A 23139-nucleotide genomic window follows, 5' to 3' on the forward strand; every position below is an offset into this window, starting at 1 on the left:
AAAAGCAGCCAAATTTCAATATGAAACTTGAATACGTTATTAAAATGGTGATAAATGACTGCAGATGGAAAACGTGGTACGCTTGCTCAGAGTACGTAATTTGGCCACCGGGTCACGCATGTAAAATGTTTCACTTTATCGCTCCGATGATATTCCACAATTAAAAAGGCCCTATTGCGAAGCTGCTATTACGTTTTTCTGAAACAAGGTGCAGGTCTGTGAAACCTGCATGACTAAAGCTGGACGGTAAATAATTTATGAACATGAGGTTATTGGGTTCGGCATTCTGCTCAACAGGTAGTATTGCATACACAGCCTCCTTCTTAGCCCCCGGTGAGACTTCAAAGGGCTATAATAGCATACAATTGATCGGATAAACTTGGTTAAAAAAGCACACAGAATGCAGCATTGAGACTTTTTTTCCTTTCAGGTAACCCTCAGGTAACTGTAGCTTGAGTATCTAGTAATGAAAGCATGACACCGGGAGAGGGGCAGAGTAAATGCTCGAATTGTACTTCATATGCAACACTGTTGACTTTGCCCCATCAGTTTAGTGTATTGCTGAAAAGTCGCTTTTGAATTACTTAAGTCCACTTTTTAGGGGATTGTGAAGGGGTCAATAAGAAAGACGGAAATGAGTGCTCAAAAGTAGAGTGGTGAAATCCCTTTTCTGACAGATAACGCTTTCCAGTCGTGTAGTCCCTAGAGTCAACAAGCATTGGCCGCGCAGAAGTTAAATTGACTCACCCGCGAAAGTGATCGCTATCGCGATGCACTGAATGACCTATGATGGAGGAAAGATAGATGGAGGCTGCACGTGCACGTAACCCCAAGCGCTAGGCCAGCAAAAGCTGTGGTAGCACTTTTAAAAGCCCATTTCTAAATGTCTCGCAGCGCATGAGCTGGCTTAGGCGAGACCTAAAAAATTGCAGCATTGCGCTAGCTTAGGCAATACCTAAGAAATTGCAGCAGACTGCAAAATATCTCTGTAATAAGTTGACTTTTATGGTAATAATACCTTGGAAAAGCAGCAGGAAGAACATGCGAGGAGCACAGGCTGCTGAAGTGTAATGATTAATGCTTTGTTTATGTATAGTGCATTATTCCTGCGTTCGTGTCTCTCTCGTGTATTTTGCATTGTTTCTTGCAGCAGGATCCCATGTACAACAACTGGGTTCTGCTTTTAGGCTTGGGAAGAATTTGTTCTGTATTTCAATCACAGAATCTCACATCAATAGAGAAATTTGCTCCTGGGTTAGCACTGCTTTGTGTTACTGAGCGCCGGAGGAGGTGCACCATGTGTGGAGCATGGGCGTTCCCATGCAACTACCCATGGTTTCTGATGCTAAACCCTATTTACAAAATAAAGTAGACCAGGTTTCGCGTCAGAAAACTTTGCCCTTTTGAAGTAGGCACAACAAAGGAGAAAAGCTTTTATTTTTCCTTCCTTTTCTGACTTTACATGTGTGATGCACTGTACATCACACATACAAAGAGGGAAAAGGGTTAAAGTCAGTCTGTGCATAGTATTTTGACCTGGAAGGGTATCCCTCCAGTACAAAACCTAAGCTACACTCACTGGGCCACCCTTGCACTATGGCGCAAAGGTGTCTCTGTGGAACACCGCTAGTGATTTCAGTGCCGGTTATAGGGAAAGGGGAGGAGAGTGACATATTTCTGTATATATGGCACTCTTATCCTTGCTCCTTTTCACGCAGCACAGTTGTGGCTGCTGCACTGTGCTGCGTGAATAAGTGGTAAATCTGGCACATAGTTTTACTTCTGCAGAGGAATTTTGTAGGGAAGTAAGACCTCTTCCCAAATGACCGCCAGAGGGCAGAACTCTTTCTGCCCCAACAACTGCCAGAGGACAGGACCCTCCCTACAATATGTGGCTTGTGAGGGCCTCTAGACTTCAGTTCACTATTGCAAGTGGCCGTATTTTTGCTTAGCTACTATGCCACCTGTCTGGGTAACAGGGAAAGGGATTTGAGGTAGTGGATGCACTGTACAAATGTCAACTGAATGGTCTCAAGGTATTTCTTTCTTCATTTCACTAATGCTCTCCTGTAGGGATGGCTGTACATGAGAAATGTGATAAAGATGTTTCATTCGTTTAGCACTAATATCTAGTTATAAGCTTCAATGCACGAATATATCTAAATATGTGCAAATAGGGCACTGTCGCACAAGTTACTACTTGTGTAATGATATCTGTAAGAGACATAAGTTAGGCGTCAGTCTGGATCAGGAAGGTTTTCTGCTTAGCAGTACCCTGCGTGCCAGTAGGTGGCGCCTTGCAGCTCCGCGTCCATCACTGGCGTCATAAGCGCCAGGTTGACGTCACGGAGGCAACTGAGGCACCACCCATGCGCGCTGACGTCCGTTCTGTACACAACATTCCGCCCCGAAACGCAGAGCCATGCCAGAAACCGATCTTTGGTGTATAAAACTAGGGCCCTAAAAGGGGATGACCTTAACCCTAGTAATCAGTTCGCAGAACGGGGAGGATGGGTGGGGCGATAAGGAATCTATCTCTAACTAATGTCTCTTACAGATATATTGTTACACAAGTAGTAACTTGTGCATCTGAAAGAGATACGTTTGTGATAGATTCCTTACCTTAGAATAGATACCCCAGCAATACCAACACCGGTGGTGGGTCTGTGAACAAGATTACACCAAAAAGTCACGGAGCACAGAACGGCCAAAGAAGTCGTCTCTCCAGACCTGACTGTCAAGGCATTAGTGCTTGGTAAACGTGTGCAGCGAGGCCCACGTAGCTGCCTGACAAATGTCCTGCAAGGGAACGCCACGTTCTAAGGCAGCAGGGGCTGCAGTTTCACTGGTCGAACGGGCACGCAGCCCCACAGGAGGCTCCTTCTTGGCCAAGGAGTAACATGCTTTGATGCACAGATTGACCCACAGGGAGATGGTCCGTTTGTGCACAGCCCAACCTTGCTTGGCACCCACGTAGCAGACAAAAAGCTGATCATCCACCCGGAACTGCTGTGTACGCTGCAGATAGAAAGCGAGCACACATTTTGGGTCCAGGCGGTGGAGCCTCTCCTCTACTCTTGAAGGGTGCGGAGGCGGAAAGAAGGTGGGTGAAGTGATGGTCTGCCCGATGTGAAAGGGCGTGACAACCTTTGGCAGAAATGAAGGACGGGTCCTTAAAACCACCTTGTCCGGATGAACAGAAAGGAAAGGAGATTTGGAAGAAAGGGCCTGGAGCTCACTCACTCTTCTGGCAGAGGTGATAGCAACCAGGAAAGCTGTCTTGAGTAAGAAGACGCAAAGGGCAGTTATGAAGAGGCTCAAAGGGAGCGCACATCAGAAAAGTCAAGACAAGATTTAAGTCCCATTGAGGCATTATGAAGGGCACAGGAGGAAACGTGTGTGTAATGCCCTTGAGAAAGCTGTTAACAACCGGGGACCTAAAAAGAGAAGGCTGATCAGGGAGCCTCAAGAAGGAGGAAATGGCAGAAAGATAGCCTTTGATAGTGCCCAGAGCAGAACCCTGCTGAGCCAAAGATAGGAGAAACAGAAGAACCTCAGAAAGAGGGGCTGAAAGGGGATTCACAGTCTTTGCTGTGCACCATGCCACAAATCTGTTCCATCAGCAGGCATACACCGTTTTGGTGGAGGGACGCCTGGCTGCCAGAATGACATTACAGACTTTGGGAGGAAGGTCGAAAGTCGTCAACTGTCGCCGCTCAATCTCCACGCATGGAGGTGGAGGCTGGACAGGTTCGGGTGGAGGACCATCCCCTGCTGCTGCAACAGAAGATCCTCCCGAAGAGGCAGACAGATCGGGGGATCAATGCTCATACTGAGTAGCTCGGGATACCATACTCTTCGACCCCAGTCCGGAGTCAAAAGAATAACTAGGGCCCGGTCGCGCCTGATCTTCTTCAGCACTCTCAGCAGAAGTGGTATAAGCGGAAAGGCATACAACAGACCGCAACTCCACTAGCGACGAAAAGCGTATCCGAGCGAGTGCCGCCTTGGAAATTCCAACACGCAGAACTGATGACATTGCGCGTTCTCTTCGGTGGCGAATACATCTAACCAAGGCTCTCCCCACCGCAGAAAGAGACCTTGAGCCACGTCCGAGAGCAGATGCCACTCGTGATCCACTATGCACCGGCGGCTGAGTTCGTCCGCCCTGGGGTTCAAAGAACCTGCCAGGTGTTGAACCACCAAGGTAATGCCTTGATGTTCCAGCCATGTCCAAAGGCCTAGAGCCTCCTGACATAGGGTCCATGACTCACCCCGCCCTGTTTGTTGCAATACCACATCCCCGGACAGAGGGAAGGAATGCCTTCAGTGCAAGCCGGATCGCCCGAAGCTCCAGAAGGTAGATTTGGAGCCGGGACTCCGCCGGAGACCAGAGGCCTCTGATCTCCGCCTCTCTCCCATGTGGCCGCCCCATCCCAGGAGGGAGGCATCCGTCACCACTATGTGCTCCGGTTGAGGAAGGGAGAGGGATCTGCCACTGACCCAGTCACAATTTGTAAGCCACCACCGCAACTGTCGTGCAGCGACCTCCGAGATCTGGACGAGATCGGACAGGTTGCCTTGATGCTGTGCCCACTGAAACTTCAGGTCCCACTGCAGAGCCCGCATATGCCACCAGGCATGCGTCACCAACAGGATGCAGGAGGCCATCAGGCCCAGAAGCCGGAGGGTCATCCTGACTGAAACCCAGGATAGAGGCTGAAAGAGCGGAATCATAGCCTAAATATCCCAGATTTGCTGCTCGGGTGGATAAACCCGAAACAGCGTTGAATCCAGAACCGCTCCAATGAAAGGGAGCTTCTGAGAGGGACTCGGGTGCGACTTTGGCACATTGATGTCACCCCAGCAAATGCAGGAGGTCGACCGTAGTCTGCAGGTGGGAGACGACTGCCTGGGGTGAGCCCGTCTTTAACAGCCAGTCATCAAGGTAGGGGAAGACTGACACCCCTAACCTGTGCAGATGAGCTGCGACCACCGCCATCACTTTCGTGAACACCAGATGGGCGCTGGTAAGGCCAAAAAGGAGCACAGCAAATTAATAAATGCTCCGGGCCTACCATGAACCGCAGGTAATGCCGGTGGGCTGGCAGGACGGGGATATGAAAATAGGCGTCCTGCAAGTCCAACGCTACTATTCAGTCTCCAGAGTCCAGGGCAGTCAGGACTTGAGCCAGAGTCAGCATCTTGAACTTCTCCTTCCGGAGAAAGCGATTGACATCCCGAAGGTCTAAGATGTGGTGCAGGCCCCCCTTGTCCTTCTTGGGGACCAGAAAGTAGAAGCATAACAACCACTCCCTACTTCCTGATCTGGAACATACTTGATGGCCCCCTTGGCCAGGAGGGGTGTGACTTCCTGTCGGAGAAGAGCCAAATGATCCCCCAACATGCGATGGTACCGAGGTGGCATGGCTGGAGGGGAGGACAGAAAAGGGAGCGAGTAACCTTGGCAGATTATCTGCAGCACCCACTTGTCCGATATGATTTCGCACCAGTGGTGGAGGTGGTGGCGAACGCTGCCTTCTACCGCCATGGGGTGCACCCTGTAGCCCGTATTAGGAAGGCTTGGAGGTGAAAGTAGCGAATGTGGAGGTGGACTGACCCACCCGCTGGTTACCAGACCAGCCTCTGCGGAAGCCGCGTCCACGGCCACGCTGAGGCAGGTTCTGTGTAGGCTTTGCGGAGGAGCGCGTCTCGGCGCCTTTACCCTCGACACGAAAGGAACGAAACCCAGGCTTGGCAGGGCTCTTTGTGGGAAGACCCAAAGACTTAGCCGTGGCCCTTGAGTCTTTAAAGCGCTCCGTCTTGTCGCAAAAAAGACGAGAGTCATCAAAGGGTATGTCCATGAGCGAGCCCTGGACATCAAGCGAGAACCCGGTAGACCGCAACCAGGCATGGCGCCGCAACGCCAGAAATCGCCCTGCCCAAGGAATCAGCCGTGTCCACACTACACCTGATGGCAAATTTCGTCACATCCTTGCCCTCCGCAATCGCTTGGGAAAGGACGGCCTGGATTTCTTCAGAACACTGGGGCAGGATCTCTGCTACCGTATTCCACACGGGGTGGGAGTAACGGCCCCATATGCAGGCGGTGTTAACCGACCGCAACCCCAAGCTGGCCGAGGGAACAACCTCTTGCCATATTGGTCCAGCTTCTTAGAGTCCTTATCCGGCAGAACCGTGGGGAAGGCACTCGGACGTCGAGGCCATAATGACCAGGCTCTCAGGCGTGGGATGAGTGGTCAAGAAGGCAGGGTCACCAGGCACCGGGTGATGACGCCGAACGACGTTCTTATCCACCGGTGCCTCCGAGGCCAGTCGCAACCAAGTGCCCAAGAGGACTTCGGTAAGGGCCTCATTGAAAGGGAGCAGCGGTTCCGACGACGTAGACGCCGTTAGGCATCTATCACTAATGTGTCTCTTTCAGATAAAACATACAGTGAGAAGTAAGCTCTCAATGTACGTTTACATTTTTTAACACACAATTTATTTTCAAACATATTCCCCCAAATATCAGCACTCAAGTGTCACCTTGTTGATTGTGTGCAGAGCTCTGTAACTAAGACATGGTTGTGCCATCGGTCGAGAGACAGGGTTGTGCCTTCGGTCGTGAGATGGGGTCGCGCAAACGGTTGTGAACACAAATCCTGCTTTCCTACTGTGTTCATTAGGAACCCAAAATAAATTGCATACAGCCGGGTAACAGTCTGGCAAAAGATCCATATAATCACACAGCATGAACACAGGGTGTTCTGGGCTTTGTGGGAAGAAACAAATCTTTTTGTGGAATGTCCAAAGGAGAAAGCTACTTGTCTCCATTGCAAAGAAAAGGTTCAAGTCCTCAAAAGATATAACCTGGAGCGGCACTGTAAAACACAACATTCTGACTCCATATAAAATTTCTCAAGGTCTTCAAAACCGCATTCTGCAAAGGTGGCATCACTGAAGCAAGCCCTTCTATCCAAACAAAAGCTCTTTCTGTGCCAGATGAAAGAAACCGAGGCATCCTTCTAAATATGCTACTTGCTTGGAACACATAAAAAAACATTTACAGAGGCAGAGATGGTAAAGAAATGTTTCCTATCGGCAACAGACATTTTATTTGCCAACTGTCCTAATAAATCAAACATTATGAAATAAATAGGTTAATTACAACTGTCATATTCCACATGCACACGTAGAATTGAGTCAAGGGGTGACAATGTTCTAGCACAGGTCATCAATGCAGAGATGCGGTCCCCTTTCTTTAGCATTGCTGTTGAAGAGCCAACATCTTTGTTGGTGATGTGGTTCAGTTAATGATGTGGGTGATGTATTCAGAACAAGAAATCATTCCAATAGAAGGGCTCCTCTGCCTTTTGCCATTGCATGGTCACACAAGAGGAGAGGATGTATTGACCAGCATGTGTAATTTCTTTGACTCTCATCACCTGCCATTGAACAATCTTGTAAGTATCACTGCAGATGGGGCAACCTCCATGATTAGACTGGAGAGGGGCTTTGTAGCTCAGTTACAGAAAAAACTTCAATTATCCACTTTAATCATTGCATAATCCATCAGGAAGCATTGTGTGTGAAAATAAAACAATGACAACTAAATGATGTTATGAAGCAAGTGATAAGAATTGTTAATTATATTCAAGCAAAAACACTCAACCACAGACCTTTTGAATTATTGCTGAGGGATGCCGAAACTGAATAAACAGACCTGTTGTTGCATTAGGTGGCTAAGCACTAGAAAAGTTTATTATTTTGCTTCCAGGAATTGAAGAATTTGTAATTGAGGGCAGTCTTTTCCAGAACTGTATGACTTGCAATGGATCACCATGCTCCATTTTCTGTGTGGCATCTTCTCACATTTCAACACTCTCAATCTTGCACTTCAGGGTAGAAAGAAACTTGTGTCCTCAAGGATGAGTAAACGTGACCTGTTCCGAGAGCAGCTGGGCGATGGTGATCTCACACACTTTACTAAGTTGAAGGCTTTAACACAGAGGGTTGAAAACGCTCAGGAAATGTAGTTGAGTCTCAATCTGTGTGCTTATCTGGAGGAAATTTCTGGGGACATTAAGAGGCGATTCTCTCAGTTTAGAGTTCTTATCACCCTTTTCAGGCTTGAAGAAAATCCATGGATGGTTAGTGCAAGGAATCTTGAAGCTGTTGAACTTTTTGGCTTGCAAAGGGCACAAACTGAGATTGAACTTATTGACATGAAATACAGCTCTGTGCTGGAGTCCTCTTTCTTGGGGAAGGAACCGGAAGATTTATGACAAAGTGTGCCATCTGAAAAATGTCTTCTTTTTATTTTGGCACAGAACATACTTTGCATGTTTGGCTTCATACATGTATGTGAGTGTTCCCTTTCCACAATAGGTGTTCTAAAAAATAAACTAAGAAACAAACTGACTGATGCACATCTGGATCACCTCCTGGGACTTGCACTCTCTGAAAAGGTTTCCTGAGTGCAAGAAATTAATTGCGGGCATGTAGTGTAAAATTAGTGAGTAAACTCTGTGCCTTGGAAAAGACCTTTCCCGCATTACATGTGCCTTTCTACTTGCTGTTCTACATTCACTAGAGGCATTCAAAGCAGAGAACACTTTCCATGCAGCATCTAGATTGGGAGTCTTGCACTGCAACTCTTGCACACTGGTGAACACTCGGCATGTTTTCTTCACTGACTTTATTCATGTGTGATACGAAGGAAATACTTGTACCTCAGCTACTTTAGGTCTTTAACTATTAACTTGATTGACATTTTTCCAACATTGCCAGTGATACCTAATCAGAATGCATTAAGTACCTAATCCGAATGCTACTTTATCAGAATAAAAGACATTTAAAAAAAATGTTGGGTTGAATTTACTTTCAATTGACAGAGCTTTATCATTCTTACATCAATGTGTGTGATGTATACCACAAGGGGCACATTATCTATAAATTACTTGAATATCCTTTGGAATGGTTACACTTCAAACCTATCCACGTGTTTGTTTCACAATGCAGCATTCTCTCAATCTTAGTAAGAGTTTAATTAAATAAGTTATTTTGTAAATTCCATGTATGGTTTCTCTCCACGTGGTACAATTTGTCCACCAAAGTCTCCACCATGCCATGTCCCGCCCAACCTAGCCCGCCTCCAATTCACCCCACCCGAATCTTCCCATCTACATGCCCCTCCCCCAATGGTCATATAAGCAGCCCTCGATGATAACCCAGACAATGCATTTCGGCCCCCGAGGAAATGTTTGTGAGTACCCATGCTATAGCCCATCTGGCCGTCTTACCCACCCCACTCAATTGATATGGGTGGTCTGGCCAAAGAAAACCAATGCTATTAGACCGGTTCTTTCCAGGGGCAGCGTAGAGGGCAGTTACAACTGGAAATACTATCCGGCCATCTTGAAGCCATTGTACTATAAAGGTTAGGGCAACCACGCTGTCAATTACATTTCACCCTCCCTTTGGTGTAACATTCTCACTATGGTCCCGCTGTTATGGGACCTTTCAATATACTCATTCTTCCTGTGGGGTTTCCCAATACACTCACCTCAACGGCCATGTATCTGTCCTCTTCTCCTGCAAGCTGGTCTCCATTTTGAATCTGGCCCCTTTTTTATTACTGCCGGTACATGTCTATTCGGCGCATGCGCACCTCTAGGATTTAGCAAAATGTCTCAGCAGGTGGAAGACAATGAAGAGGAAATAATGTGTTTCTCACATGAGTAAAGTACTCCTTCATTAGAAAGCACGATGGGGGGGTTATTCTGATCGCGGCCAAAGATGAAGTCAGTCTATACAATAAATGCCACTTTCTCAGTTAACTAAGTTGAAGGCTTAGTTATGAGCGAACTGAGTTATTGCCACATATTTTCCTTGGTATTATACAATGATGACCAAGATTAAGGCCCTTTATTAAATGGACATACGATGGAAAGGCCATATATTTTAATCTAAATAGACTGTAAATTGCAGGACGCTGAGTGGTAAATTGAAACAAACAGCAATACTGAGTACATAGTAGTTGTGTAATCACCCTGTAACTCATTTTTGTAGTGGACTCTGAATCGTACATGATCATAGACTAAAACAAGCATTTACAATGCAATGGTTTCACCTTTTGAAAAGTTAGAGCTATTGGCATTGTAAATGACAAAATTTGTATTTATGTGTTAGTTTTGAAAACAGATAAATAAATGGCATTGTCATTTACAATGCCAATAGTTTAATCTCTGGCAAATGCCACTCATCAAGCTGAGACACTCAGCTGCAGTCAAAACTGTGGTTTGGAAAAGACACGGGCACGCTGGAAGTAAATATAGTGTTTCTGGAAATCACAGCACGCATTAGTCAATTTCCTGGAAGAACCTCGATTCTATTAACTACCAGCAGGGTACACGCTGTTTTTGACCGAGCTGACATTTTTGGCCGCATTCATAAGTGATGACATTTGTAGGCCTCGGGCGAATTATTTGGCTTTGCAAGCGAAAAATGAAAACTGGCCCCAAACACCAAGTGTTCATCACATGGTGATAATCACAAGGCGATAATGAGCTGAGAAAAAAAGCAACGGCAGAATGGATAGAAGAGCAAATCGGACCCCCTCGATGTCCCCACCCGGCCCGTCACTCCCCACGCCACATGACATGCCAGCGCCGCAGAATAAAGTCGGACTTAGGCTGAGTGATTCATGTCAAGCACTGCATGACACGTGACTGACTGACTCCGTTCCAGCCCATGTGTCCGGGGGTCCGAAGTGTCTGGAATCTCAACTTACACCCGGTTCCACTCTAGTGACGCACTTCAGTTGTCCACATGTTCTATCAATGTGCTACCCATACAGTTTTGTAAATCACCGAAACATCACCTAGGTCAATTCAGAGCGCTAAGATGTGACAACCATATGTTCGTCTAAATTGGCTTTTTTAAGATATCTCATATGGAAGGTGTTCAGCTATGGTGACATGGCAAGATGCAAACATCAGAAACCAGCTAAACCCTGCCACCTCCGTGCAGAGCCCAGACTATTCCGGATTCCACCACAGCCCATTCTGAACAGACTGTGGGCAGTCCTTTGCCTAACAAAATAATAAAGCAATCTATCTACATAACCTCAATCACAGACCACAGCCCAAGCAAACTCCCAGAAAGACACAGAGCAAGATGTTGAACGACGCCCACAGGCACAAGGTGTGCACAATAACCTGGATTACAAGCAGGGTGAGTTTGTACCTCCAGCTACTAAGCTCACACTAGTGCACTAACCACGCAGAGAGATTTCACAAAAACTTTCCTCACGTCTTCCCAAGTAATGATTTTGCCAGAACACCACAGTCGCCCCAGAAGCTGAAGGAAACGCACAGCTCACCACAGCAACAGGCGCACGGACAGCGGGAGGGGGGACGGCACACGGACAGCGGGAGGGGGGAAGGCACACGGACAGCGGGAGGGGGGAGGGCACACGTACAGCGGGAGGGGGGACGGGCACACGTACAGCGGGATGGGGGACGGGCACACGGACAGCGGGAGGGGGGACGGGCACACGGACAGCGGGAGGGGGGAAGGCACACGGACTGACACCTTCGAGTAAAGTCCGCGCATTATAAGAATGCATTAAAGAAACAAATAAATAAAGTAGAAGAGCAACGCACAAAAAGCACAACTGACCGCACCAGGATACAGAAAGGCCAGCAGGCAAAAACCATAAAGACAGTGCGCCAGACCTGAAATATGCAGAAAGCCAAACGCCTAAAAATAAGGAGAGGGGTAGACCAAAAGCTCAGGAAGTAGAGCGGCGAAGCAGAGACACGAACCGGCAACCCCAGCCACAGGGACGAGTACACTAGCCACTAGTTTATCTTCCAGCTCACTCACACGCATCCATAGTGCACAGAAGTATGCACGAACAAAGGGGAAACTAATACCCGCAGAGCGGGAAAAATAACCCCAGGACAGGAGAAAGGCGTACACAGACTCATGGCCGGAACCGTAGTCCGAAACCTCCAAGAGGAGAGTACGTGGAATCCGCCGCACAGCAATGGGACACCAGTGCTCAGCTTAGAGAAAATGTCATATGTAACAAAACAAACGGGAAGCATTCATCAGAAACAACAGCCCCTTTCAACAGCACTCGCCCACTCCCCTGACAAAAGTAAACCAGACACGCAGCTGGAAAACTAAGCGGAGCGCAGGCGTAAGTGCAAGCTCCAACCAACTGGAAACACCGGAGGCTACAAGCATGAAGGAGATAGACAAGAACCCCACACAGCCCACAAGCCGCACGCCGACAGCCAGAGGCATGGGAAAATATGCGGCAATGCTTGGGACCGGGACCGTCTGAGGCAACGGCCGCAGAGAAACCGGGCCAGCAAGGTAAGGACCCCCCCCCCCACCCCCAGGCAGAGTCCGCCCACGCCGGGCCGCAACCAGAGCCCACTAAAGCAGTGCAAAAAAAAAAAAGACCCCAAGTCGAGGGGGTGAAAGTGGAAAGCATACAGCAGCCCCGGGGAAGGCAGTGAGCGGCTTGCAACACAAAGCGGCAAAAATTATCACGAGGCAGGAGCCAAAGCAATCGGCGGGCAAAAGCGGCCCACGCACGACAAGCGCAGGCAGCCACTGGAGCGACATAAAGGGAGCCCTCACAAATACGAGGCACAATGCCCACAACCTCCCGCAGTGGGTACAACATAGCACTGAGGTACAGCAGCCGTCGCAACACCAGCACCGGGCCGAGAGGGTGGACTGGAGCGGAATACAAGACACCCCATAACAAAGCCTGTAGCCCTCCCGGGGGGCCAAAGGGACCCCGACAGAGAATGTATCCACAGTGCGGTCCAATAACCGAGAGGTGGGGAGGGACTCCCAGGGCTATGTGGAGCAGTGAGGCATCCGAGCCGAACCACAGAGCCCGCTAAAGCAGGGCAAACGGCCCCAGAAGCTGAAGGAAACGCACAGCTCACCACAGCAACGGACAGCGGGAGGGGGGACGGCACACGGACAGCGGGAGGGTGGTCAGAAAACAGCCAGCGGGACAGGGACAACACGAACAATGAACACAAACATCGGTTTAAAAAAAAAAAAAAGTACACGCCCACCGCCGCACTGACGTGTCCTAAGGGGCCGAATGAGAAAAATTCTCAGAAACGCCCACGAGTCGCCTCGCAGAATGATGGACGCCTCTGTTTTCCAATGGCTAGCGTCCATTTATGGAGCTAGCCAATGGGAAACAGAGGCGGAACGAACATCCATACTGCAAAACAAAAGATTTCGCCTTGCGCGAAAGTCTGATTGCGCAGCTTTCGGCGAGGCGAAACCTAAAAAAAAAAAGTTAAAGAACACAACTCGTGGGAATCAAGAAAGACTACGAGGGAGCCCTACTAACCAACGAAGGAAGAGCTATTGGCATAAGCAGAGGGGTAAGCATTGTATCATAAGTATCTCCGGATAACAGGAGTAGCTAGGATATGGTCACATTATATGAAACATTCTTTATCTGATACCAACAGGATAATACAGAAGACGATATACCTCAACTCGAAAAGGCTTACTAAACAGAAAATGTTTGCTCTTTTACATAAAATACTTTTTTATTATATATTGGCCCTAATAACGTAGATGATCAATAAGATGAAAGCCTCTAATCAATATGTAAATCTTGTAGGATGGCATTATTTTGGGGGCGATTATACGTCCCTAGAAGTAAATAGGGGAACAAAGTTGGAATTAAGGTATATATGACCCAATGATCGCACTAAACCCTGTTTATAACTGGAAGAGCCAGGCAGAATGGTTGCTTTAACACAATACGGAAATACCTTTATATATGTGTATATGATTAGCAATAACCTTGAGTTTTTATAGAAAAAATCTTTGAATGCTCAATAAGAAAGTTTTTTTTAACGTAATAACATTCCTTACTTAGTATATATGAGGGGATGTTGCGAGTCATTATTTTTGCACTGAATTAAATTAAGAGGTAATCAGTATAGATGTTTGAATTAGTTGAGTTTTCATTGTTTTTTGTCTCCTATAGTAAACAACTGTTTTATATAGAAAAAATGTGAATTTGTCCTTAAGAAGGCGGTGATTTGATTAAAAGAACTACCAAAATGTTGTGTCGACACAATATGTATAGTGAAAGTACTCTGATACATAGTAACGGCTTGTTCTTATTTGTATATGCTCCTAATTGATGGTTCATGCAAAAAGTTTACAAACAGAGGATCTGTTGTAAGAATACTTTAATTAAATGCTGTGATTGCTGTACAGATGATTTCTGACATTGATCAAGATACTTAATGATTTTAGTAGTTTCATAGTGCTTTTTACTGTATTGTATATTTATGAATGTGTATATTGTGGACATAATGGCATGCATTTTAATCATTTAAATAAAAAAATAAAAAATTCATAAAAGGGAGGTCGTCTTAATATATGGTATAGTGAAAGACAAGGATTTTGTTCAGTGCATTCTGATGGACTTAGAACGGAAACGATTAGTGGTTGAATAGCATAAGCACAAAGGGGAAATTTGTTTTCTTATCAAAGAAGTGTACCACCAAGAAACCACAAAGACTTTGCCACCCAATTAGCTAGACCCAAATTGAAGCATGTGCATGTACAGAGTATTAGAGACCTGAAGAGATTAACAGAATACAACAAGTGTGGTGAGTCTGCATCACCCCTGACCTGCCCAATACAGTCCTGAACTTTATAGGAACATTTATCTGTCACTTTTCAGCACCAGAGGGAAGGAAGAGTGTTCCTCGTCAACTTAAGCATTCAAGTAGCAGCCCATTGACTTTGACAGTCTTCCCAAATAAGTCGTCAGTCGCCCATTTATAATCATCTTCCTAGCCCGTACAGTTCTATCGTCATTGTGGTTTGTTGAAGTTCCAGTTGGACCCAAAGACCAAAAACCAGACCAAAATGTTGATCTAGGAGGGGGCTCAAGCTGAGGTCACCAGAGCTGTGGGTACCACGTAAACAAACAGTGACCACAACCGTACATTGGAACTTTGGGACAGGAGCCCCACTCCAGCATTAGTAGTAGTCCCTCTTTAACAGTGACTAGGGAACAGCTGACCTTTAACTGTTTCCCCTTTGAAGAGTGATCGGTGCCCCACACCCTTGAATGAAAGAGCTCTGTTTTAACACAGCACAGGAACAATAGATGATGGGACACTAGCCTGTTCCACCCTTCACCATCTTGGACAATTGATAGAATTCCCTGCTCTTCGTAGGTGGAAAAGGCACCTTTAATTTTGGGAGACTGATTTTGCAGATGCTAAGGCATATGAGATAAAAACCCACTCTTACAACCAGGGAACCTGGGGCAAAACAGCAGACACAGCATGACAAGCTTCCCCATTGGATAACACTGGCCTTAGAAATCCTTGTTATTTTAATTATAGCACCTTTCTACAGAAGCACTATCTACGTTTGGGGACATACATCAAATCAGCTGTTGCTGGGAACTTGAGGGTTTATGTTTTTTTTTATCTTAGCCATCTCATGACCCGATTTAGAGTTTGGTGGCTGGTTACTCTGTCACGAGAGTATATAATGCATTTGCCATTAAATATAATGCACTTGTAATATGGCGGAAGGGAAATCTGTCACATTTGTTATGGGGTAACCCATCCGCCGGACTCTAAATCAGGCCCTTAGTCTCCTAAATGAAAATAAAACATTTAAAAATTCTTTGCAAAGTCAAAAATGCAGTCACACACTGGGTTTATTTAGTGTAATAATTTATGTCAAACAGCATCAAGGTTTTAAACCTCCTATTCTCTATTCTCGCCTGGAGTAACCCTTAACCGTTTGTAGTCTTTGCCTTATGAAAGCAAAGTTATAAAAGGAGTAACTAGGTATTCCTTTTGGAGTACAAACAATGACCCCAGGACACTATTGGAAAATTGATATAGCCACTAACCACTATTCAGGGCCCACTGAAAAGGCCTCACTATATATCTTTTAAAGACCTCACAGCTCCATTTCCAGCACTGTGAATTCAGATGGAGGTTTCCTTTGCCCCATACAACCTCTGCATCTCATCGGGGTGCTTATAGGTTAAGGTTTTGCAGCACTAGAGGCTAACCTGCCCTTGACTGACTCTCTTCTGGCTCCAGACAGGCCACAAGCAGTTCCTGTTCAGCTCAAGATGAGATAGGATGCAGCCTCAACTCAAGGGATGCTATCATCTCCTGATAGTAAAGAAGAGGTAGCCAACAACTCTGTATGTAATTGAAGGGGTTCTCTACTATTACTCCAAATATGGTAATAGCAGAATGTGTCTATGCCAGTCCCAGATATCCCATCTTCCCCTCCAGTTCAGACATGATGGGAGCCCCTTCCGCCTCCAGCTACACAATTTAATACTGACAAGAAGTACCTAAATCCCCATTCTAAATGAAAGCAGCTCTTCTAACCCACAGTTAAAGTAAAAAGACCATTTCAAGCACAAGACTTACCACTGTTGCTTCTCTCAAATATTCTGCATTGCAGAACACACAAACATTCAAAGAGACACAGGCAGCTGACAGTTTTTCCACGCACAGGAGGGCAAACCATCAAGAAATTGTAAGTCCACTATGCTTCTCAACATACTGCAGAGCATAAGCTGTACTTTGAAAACCATATGCTAGGAGCTGATCAGAAAACCACTTGGCGTATAACGATGGTGCTATTCTATTTGCTCAGTCACGTGTCCGCTTCAGAGATCAGAGTACAATCTGATGACACAGATTTGAATGGTGTGTTTAATCACAGTCTTTTTTCAGATACTTAAACTAAGCACTATATAGCATCTTCGCTAAAACACAACATTAATGTTAGTCTCAAACAGGACACTTTATGGAAAATGAAATAGCTGCTGCAGACAGCATCAGAGTCTTACCTGCGGCTGCAATACCAAGGAATACAGAGGCGGTGTAGAAGGACCAGGTGAGAGGATGAATGAAAATGGCGATGTATAAGCTAAAAAAATATGTTGTAAGAAGATACAAAGAAAATAGTTGTAGTTGGACTTATTTGCAACATAAAGGCATTTCAGGATGCATTACAGGAAATAAATTCAGCTTTCATTCATTTCACAGGTTTCACATGTTTCACTTGTTCTGTGAACAGTGTATTCTACCACACTCCACCAGGTGAGGTAATTGAAATTTTTATGGTCAAGTATGTCCCCTAACGTGTACCCCAACGTCTCCATGTACGTGATTCAAGTACATGTAATTTCCCTCCATGACCGAATATGAAGACGCAAATACATTTGCGTCCAACGTTAACATGTCCTCTTTCAGATCCACCATGAATGGATCGATAATTCAGTTCCTAACTATACCATGCCAAAGTCTTTACATGGTACACTTTTACGTTTTTCCTGGCTCTGCCGAGCTAGGCCCTGATTTCTGTCTCCAAGCCTTTTCTGTTTTCTGCCTCTGAATACTGCAGCCCGAACACATATCCCTGACCTCTGCCTTACTTCCTGCCAAGCGAAGCGGTGCCTGGCTCAACCTGGCCTGCCTGCCAAAACTGTATTTTGCCTTCAAGTTATCTGTTCAGCCTCCTCGAAAATACATTCCTGTCTAGTGATTTAGGTAAACATCTCCCCGTCTGCAGAGCAAAGAGCAAGCCTTCCTGCCTCCATGCAAGTAATTTACAGTTCCCGTTGCCATAGTAGGCTCATGGCCCTGCACGTAGACACATATGCATGCACTAGCATTCAGTATAGAATAGCCTCTGCCCGAGAGACCTTTTACTCCAGATAATACATCCTCCAAACACAAGATATCAGATATGTTATAGGTCCAGGTCGTTCTGACATCCCAGACTTCTGTCTCCTCTACTAGTGTTAAAGTTCTCCCCAGTTAACACATCTATGTCACGTCATGCTAGCTGCGCGCGCATCCACACCTTTCTGCTGATTCTGCAACTTTCTCTATGCACCCACCCACATGTGACGATTCCTATGACGTTCCTCTGACATGTACAGTGCACGCCTTTGTGTACGCCTATTTTCACGCCTCCTATTACGCACATGTGCTCTTATCTCGCTCTTTTTCACCTGTTACGCCTACTGTATTGGAATCAATTAGGTTTTCCTACTATATATAATGTGTAATGTTAATAAAACGTTGACTATCCCTTCCCGAACCCTAGTGGTGACGGAACATGATCTCCAACCTCGAGGTTTTTCTAATAAACCCCATAAAACTCAGATACCACGGACTCTGCCTCTCATTTTTATGAGCTGTCTTGTAATAATTATGCGGAAAAAATAGATTCGGTAAAATATTTACCACATAATTTGGCGCCCGAATAGGGACCCCTCCCCCACCCCACGCGCCGGAGATGCGTCGCAGGCCTTGTCCCCTGCCACAGCTGTGACGGACATCTATGCGCATCTGCAGGTATTCCTGTATCTCCCTCAGGCCTACGGAGGTGACTGAGACTGCGGTCGACATCCAGACGAGGCGGTGAGGAGTGCGGAGGATCCCGACCAGAGCCCAGCTGAGAGCAGCAGTGTCCGGGGTATCCAGAGGCCCACCTGTTCCGATGTGACGAGGCGCATGCGTAGTAGCAGTACCAGTAGACGTCCAGTCCAGTCTGAGGCCTTCAAGTTCAAGTTCAAGTATTGCTCCCGGTGAGTACCGTTGCTAGGGACGCATCTAGACGGGTGCATTAGTTTGTGTCCGGTAAAGACAGGTCTGGGTACACAGTCCTGGTCCGTACGTGTTCACTCAAGTGAGCACGGTATGACGTGTCTCTTTATGGGACCGGTCTGTACTGTTTAGCAGTGCATCTAGTAATTCAGTAATTCAGTGATTCAAGATTCAAGCCTTCTAGCATTATTCTCACGTGACTCCAGGTATTGTGTTTTAATGTACTAGACAGTGTCTATTCTAAATGTTTTAATGTATTTCATGTTGTGGTATGAATGACTGTTTGCTTTTCATTGTCGTGTTTATTGTATTCAAGTCAAAGTCAAGATGCCGTTATTCTCGAAATTACGTCAGATAGGAACTAGGAAAGGGATACTAGAAGAAGCAGTGCCTGTCCCACCTAGGGACACTCCAGGATATTTTATGTACCACAAGCACGGCTTAGACGCTGTGTTGTATTTAGACTTGTGGGTGGACTACACCAAGCACTTAGAAGAGAAGTTTAGATGGCCTGTCTCAGGGACATGGGATGCCGAGTGCATCATGAGAGTAGAAGAAGCATTATGGAAAAAGAAAGCTAGACAGTCTCAGAAAGATGCCATAGAATTGTGGCGTAAAGAATCGCATAGAAGAACAGAAAAAGCACTCAGAAAAGCAGAGAGAAGTAGAGAGGAATGCGAAAAAGCCAAAGAAAAAGAGTTACTAGAAGACGGAGAACAGGTCAGATCAGAACAATTAGCCCGTAAAAGGAATGCACTCATTACAGGCATGTATCCAGTTCTTGCCGAGGGCCTGCCTAAAGCCAACCCGGAAGTATTCAGTAACTTGCCACCGCCATTGGTCCCGACTAAAGTACGTCACCATAAAACCGCAGCAGATGTTTTCCTTTCTTCCTATTTAGATGATGTAGCTCCCGCATATACCAACGTACCCGTACATCCTGCTAATAATAATCTGCCACGGCAGATTCCTGCCGATCAAGCCCAAGCCACGACCCCTCCACGTCAGCATGTTCCCGCACCTGTTATCACTTCCCCCATTGTTCCCCCTACTAATCCTTTTTCGACGGACGCAGCCCAAGGTTCAACCCCGCTACAGCCCGGTTATGCCCAGGCATCTGCTTCAGGAGGGGCCACAGGAGGTCCCTATCACACCCCGCCACAAGTGCAGCGCCTGACAATGAGAGAATTAGCTACGCTACGCACCCCGAAAGCGACCCCAGCCGAAAAACTTAAAGAATATCTTACAGATTGTAGATATGATTCAGTACCTGGCAAGACAGGACCCATGATGTTAGCTTCGTTACGTTTAAGACGTGTTGCAGATTTTTTGGTTACACTACCAGGAATGTCAGAACAATTAGACAGGATATATCATTTTATTCAAACAGGAGAAGGCCCTGAATGTGTTCGGGAAGCCATGGCATATCAGAAAGTTGATACACAAGCTTTAATATTACGGTTCTTGATTAATTGTTTGATAAGAGAACGAGATCGACCAGGTTTTGATCAAGAAGAGATGAATGTATTGACTAGATGGAGTCAGAATATTGCAGATTGTAAGCATGACAAAGAGAAAGGTATAGATTCCATGTCTAGAAAAATCCGTAAGGAGATAATAGCCATACATACCCGACAAAATGCCGAAAGGACAGCCGAGTCAGATGATAAAGACTCCTCAGGGGAGGAAGAACCAGAGAATACTACAGTAGCTCAAGATATAGTAGCGTATGTAGGTAGAACAAAACCTCCTAAACAATACCCTTTAGGTAATCCTTTTGACAGACCCATTCGTCTAGAAAGCAAGAAACAATACCTTTCCCCGATACCTGAGCAATGTTCTCTTGAACATATTTTTCAAGTTACTGACAACATCCTGAAAGAAAGAATAGGTTATCATGAACTCACCACCTTACGTGATCAGGAACTAGCCAGGTCAGCAGTCCAATGGGCCGAGGATGACAGTATATATAAAGATGAACTAATAGTACACACGTTTTTAAGTCTTACCCCAGAAGAACAGCGACTAGCTGGTATATACATGATTCAACATCTCATTATCCAGTATGAAAACCATCAGTCTGATCCAGGTCCCCTGTATAATCTACTGCAAGACTTACTCCTGAGAAGATGGAGAGGTCTAGGTACCGATTTAATTGATATCATTTTAGAACAACGCCACAAATATAGTACGTTCCTGACTCCACGTCACGTTTCAGTTCCACCCCCAGTCAGACAGCCATATCACTTAAGACAGACAGAATCCTTTACGAGAAGTACATCCAATCCGGAAGCCAGATGATACGCTTGAACGTGTATTTGTATACACTCCTTTGACTAAAATGGAATTATTGGAAATGAAGAAAATAATACCTTGTCACGATAAAGACCCTGCAGGATTCCACCGTGAATTAAAAGACATGTTACTTATGGGCGATTACACATATTCAGACATCCTTAAGATGTTAAAGGTATTGTTGCCAGCAGGGATTTACGAAAAACTGAAAGAGAAAGATTGGGAGGTGGGAGATAAAAAGATTAATTGGACCGAATTAGAAGATGAAGATAAAGGACGCACCCCAGGTTTAGGTCTTGGGGATAAAACGAAAGCATTACCAGGGTTGTTAGTACAGGTTTTGCCTAGATTATTGACAGTTAAAAAGGAAGATTGGGATGCAATTTCAGCCTGCAAACAAAAACCAGACGAAGACACTAGTGATTTTTATTCTAGATTCGAGAAATGTTTTATTATTAACAGTGGCCTAAAAACAAGTAGCGAGTCATTCCCACATCTTTTCGTAACGAAATTAGTTGAGAATTCCTTACCCCAGGTTAAGAAGTATTAAAAGTCGAAAGTACATGGCAAGCAAATACGCCTTCCCAAATGTTACAAATGATACAGTACCACCAGAATAGAATCAGAGAGGAACACGATCATGAACAAAGACGCATGAAAGACACGAAAATGAAAGTATTAGTTGCCCAGTCTGTTCCAGCAGATGGTCAGAAGAGGGGTAACATGCAGAACACACAGACTAGTCATCCTACAGGTCCTGTTAAAGGAAATTGCAATTATTGCAAACAGCCAGGTCATTATATTAGTGATTGTGCCGTTCTGAAACATAATATTGCTACAGGCAAAACGAAAGAAAGACCACGCCAGCCTAGGCCAGAACATGTCCAACCAAATATTCAACAGAATCCGCAACTTGCTCCGCAACGTGTTCAGCAACAGACTGTTGCGGTACCACAGCCCCAGCCCATTTCCGCGACACAACACGTTACACAGCAGATGTACCAATATGCACAGTCAGAGTATCCAGATTACCAACAGTATTCATGAAACAGCCTAGAGAGGGAAGTGGGTTTGCCTCTCATCGAGATTCCTGTAGATCAAGACGGTCCTTATGTACATAGTCAGGTATTAGGGAAAGACAGAAGATTTTTGATTGACCCAGGGGCAAGTAGAACTACTATTAGTCATGGCGAGGTTCCAGGGGCACCCCTCTCAGGCTCACAGAATGTTTCCCTTGGATTTTCAGGAAAGCCTATTGTTAATGAAGTATCGAAACCAGTTCCCTTAGCAGTTGGTCCATTGTCCCGTACTACTGATTTATTGCTTACGAAGTCATGTCCCGAAAACTTGTTAGGTATTAAAACACTGAAAGCTCTAGGAGCTGTAATATGTTGTTCTCCGGAAGGAGTGAGATTGTTTTTACGTGACTTTAAGGGTCACTATGTGTTAAGAGATTTTGATCCCCGATTACAGAATGTACCACAGCATTTATGGGCACAAGGTCCGACTGATGTAGGTTGTATGCATATCACACCATATCGTGTCACACTCAAGCCAGGAGTCGTTCTGCCCAGAATTCGACAATACAAATTGCCACCTGAGGCTGTAACAGCCTTATTGAAAATCATTGACGAGCTCATCGCTCACGGAGTAGTTGTAGAAACTGACTCCAATATCTGTAATTCTCCAATCATTCCGATTCTCAAACGTATTGATCCAAATGAACCTCCTGTATATCATCTAGTGATTGACCTTAGAGAGCTTAACAAATGTATCATACCTCAGTTCCCAGTGGTCCCAGATATTTCATCCCTATTGACTGCTATTGATTCTGAAGCAGTGTTCTTCACTGTAATAGATCTTAAGAATGCCTTCTTTAGTGTTCCCATTGATCCGGAAAGCCAGTACCTTTTCGGATTCAGTTTAAATGGCTGAAGCTTTAAATTTGCACGTGCACCTCAAGGGTTCACGGAAAGTCCGAGTATCTATAGCCAAGCATTAAAAAGACAACTTGACAGTATCCACATGCCTGCTAACACTGCCCTGCTTCAGTATGTCGATGATCTATTGATCACCGCTCGAAGTGAACAAGAATGTGAACAAGCATCTCTGACAGTCCTATTTTTCCTGGCCGACAAGGGACACAAAGTGTCTCCTTCGA

The 23139-nt window shown here is 45.7% G+C and overlaps 1 protein-coding gene across 1 annotated transcript in view; it reads right to left on the reverse strand.

Annotated features, from left to right (window-relative positions):
- Nucleotides 1-23139, reverse strand: part of MFSD11 (major facilitator superfamily domain containing 11) — a 268198-nt gene that overhangs the window by 144771 nt on the left and 100288 nt on the right. Inside the window, exon 5 of the mRNA XM_086930674.1 lies at nucleotides 16916-16995. Coding sequence (XP_086786800.1) covers nucleotides 16916-16995 — 80 coding nt within the window. The remainder of the gene's footprint in view (nucleotides 1-16915; nucleotides 16996-23139) is intronic.

Source organism: Lissotriton vulgaris, chromosome 7 (assembly GCF_964263255.1).
Source record: "Lissotriton vulgaris chromosome 7, aLisVul1.2, whole genome shotgun sequence".
In the NCBI taxonomy this organism is placed as follows: domain Eukaryota; kingdom Metazoa; phylum Chordata; class Amphibia; order Caudata; family Salamandridae; genus Lissotriton; species Lissotriton vulgaris.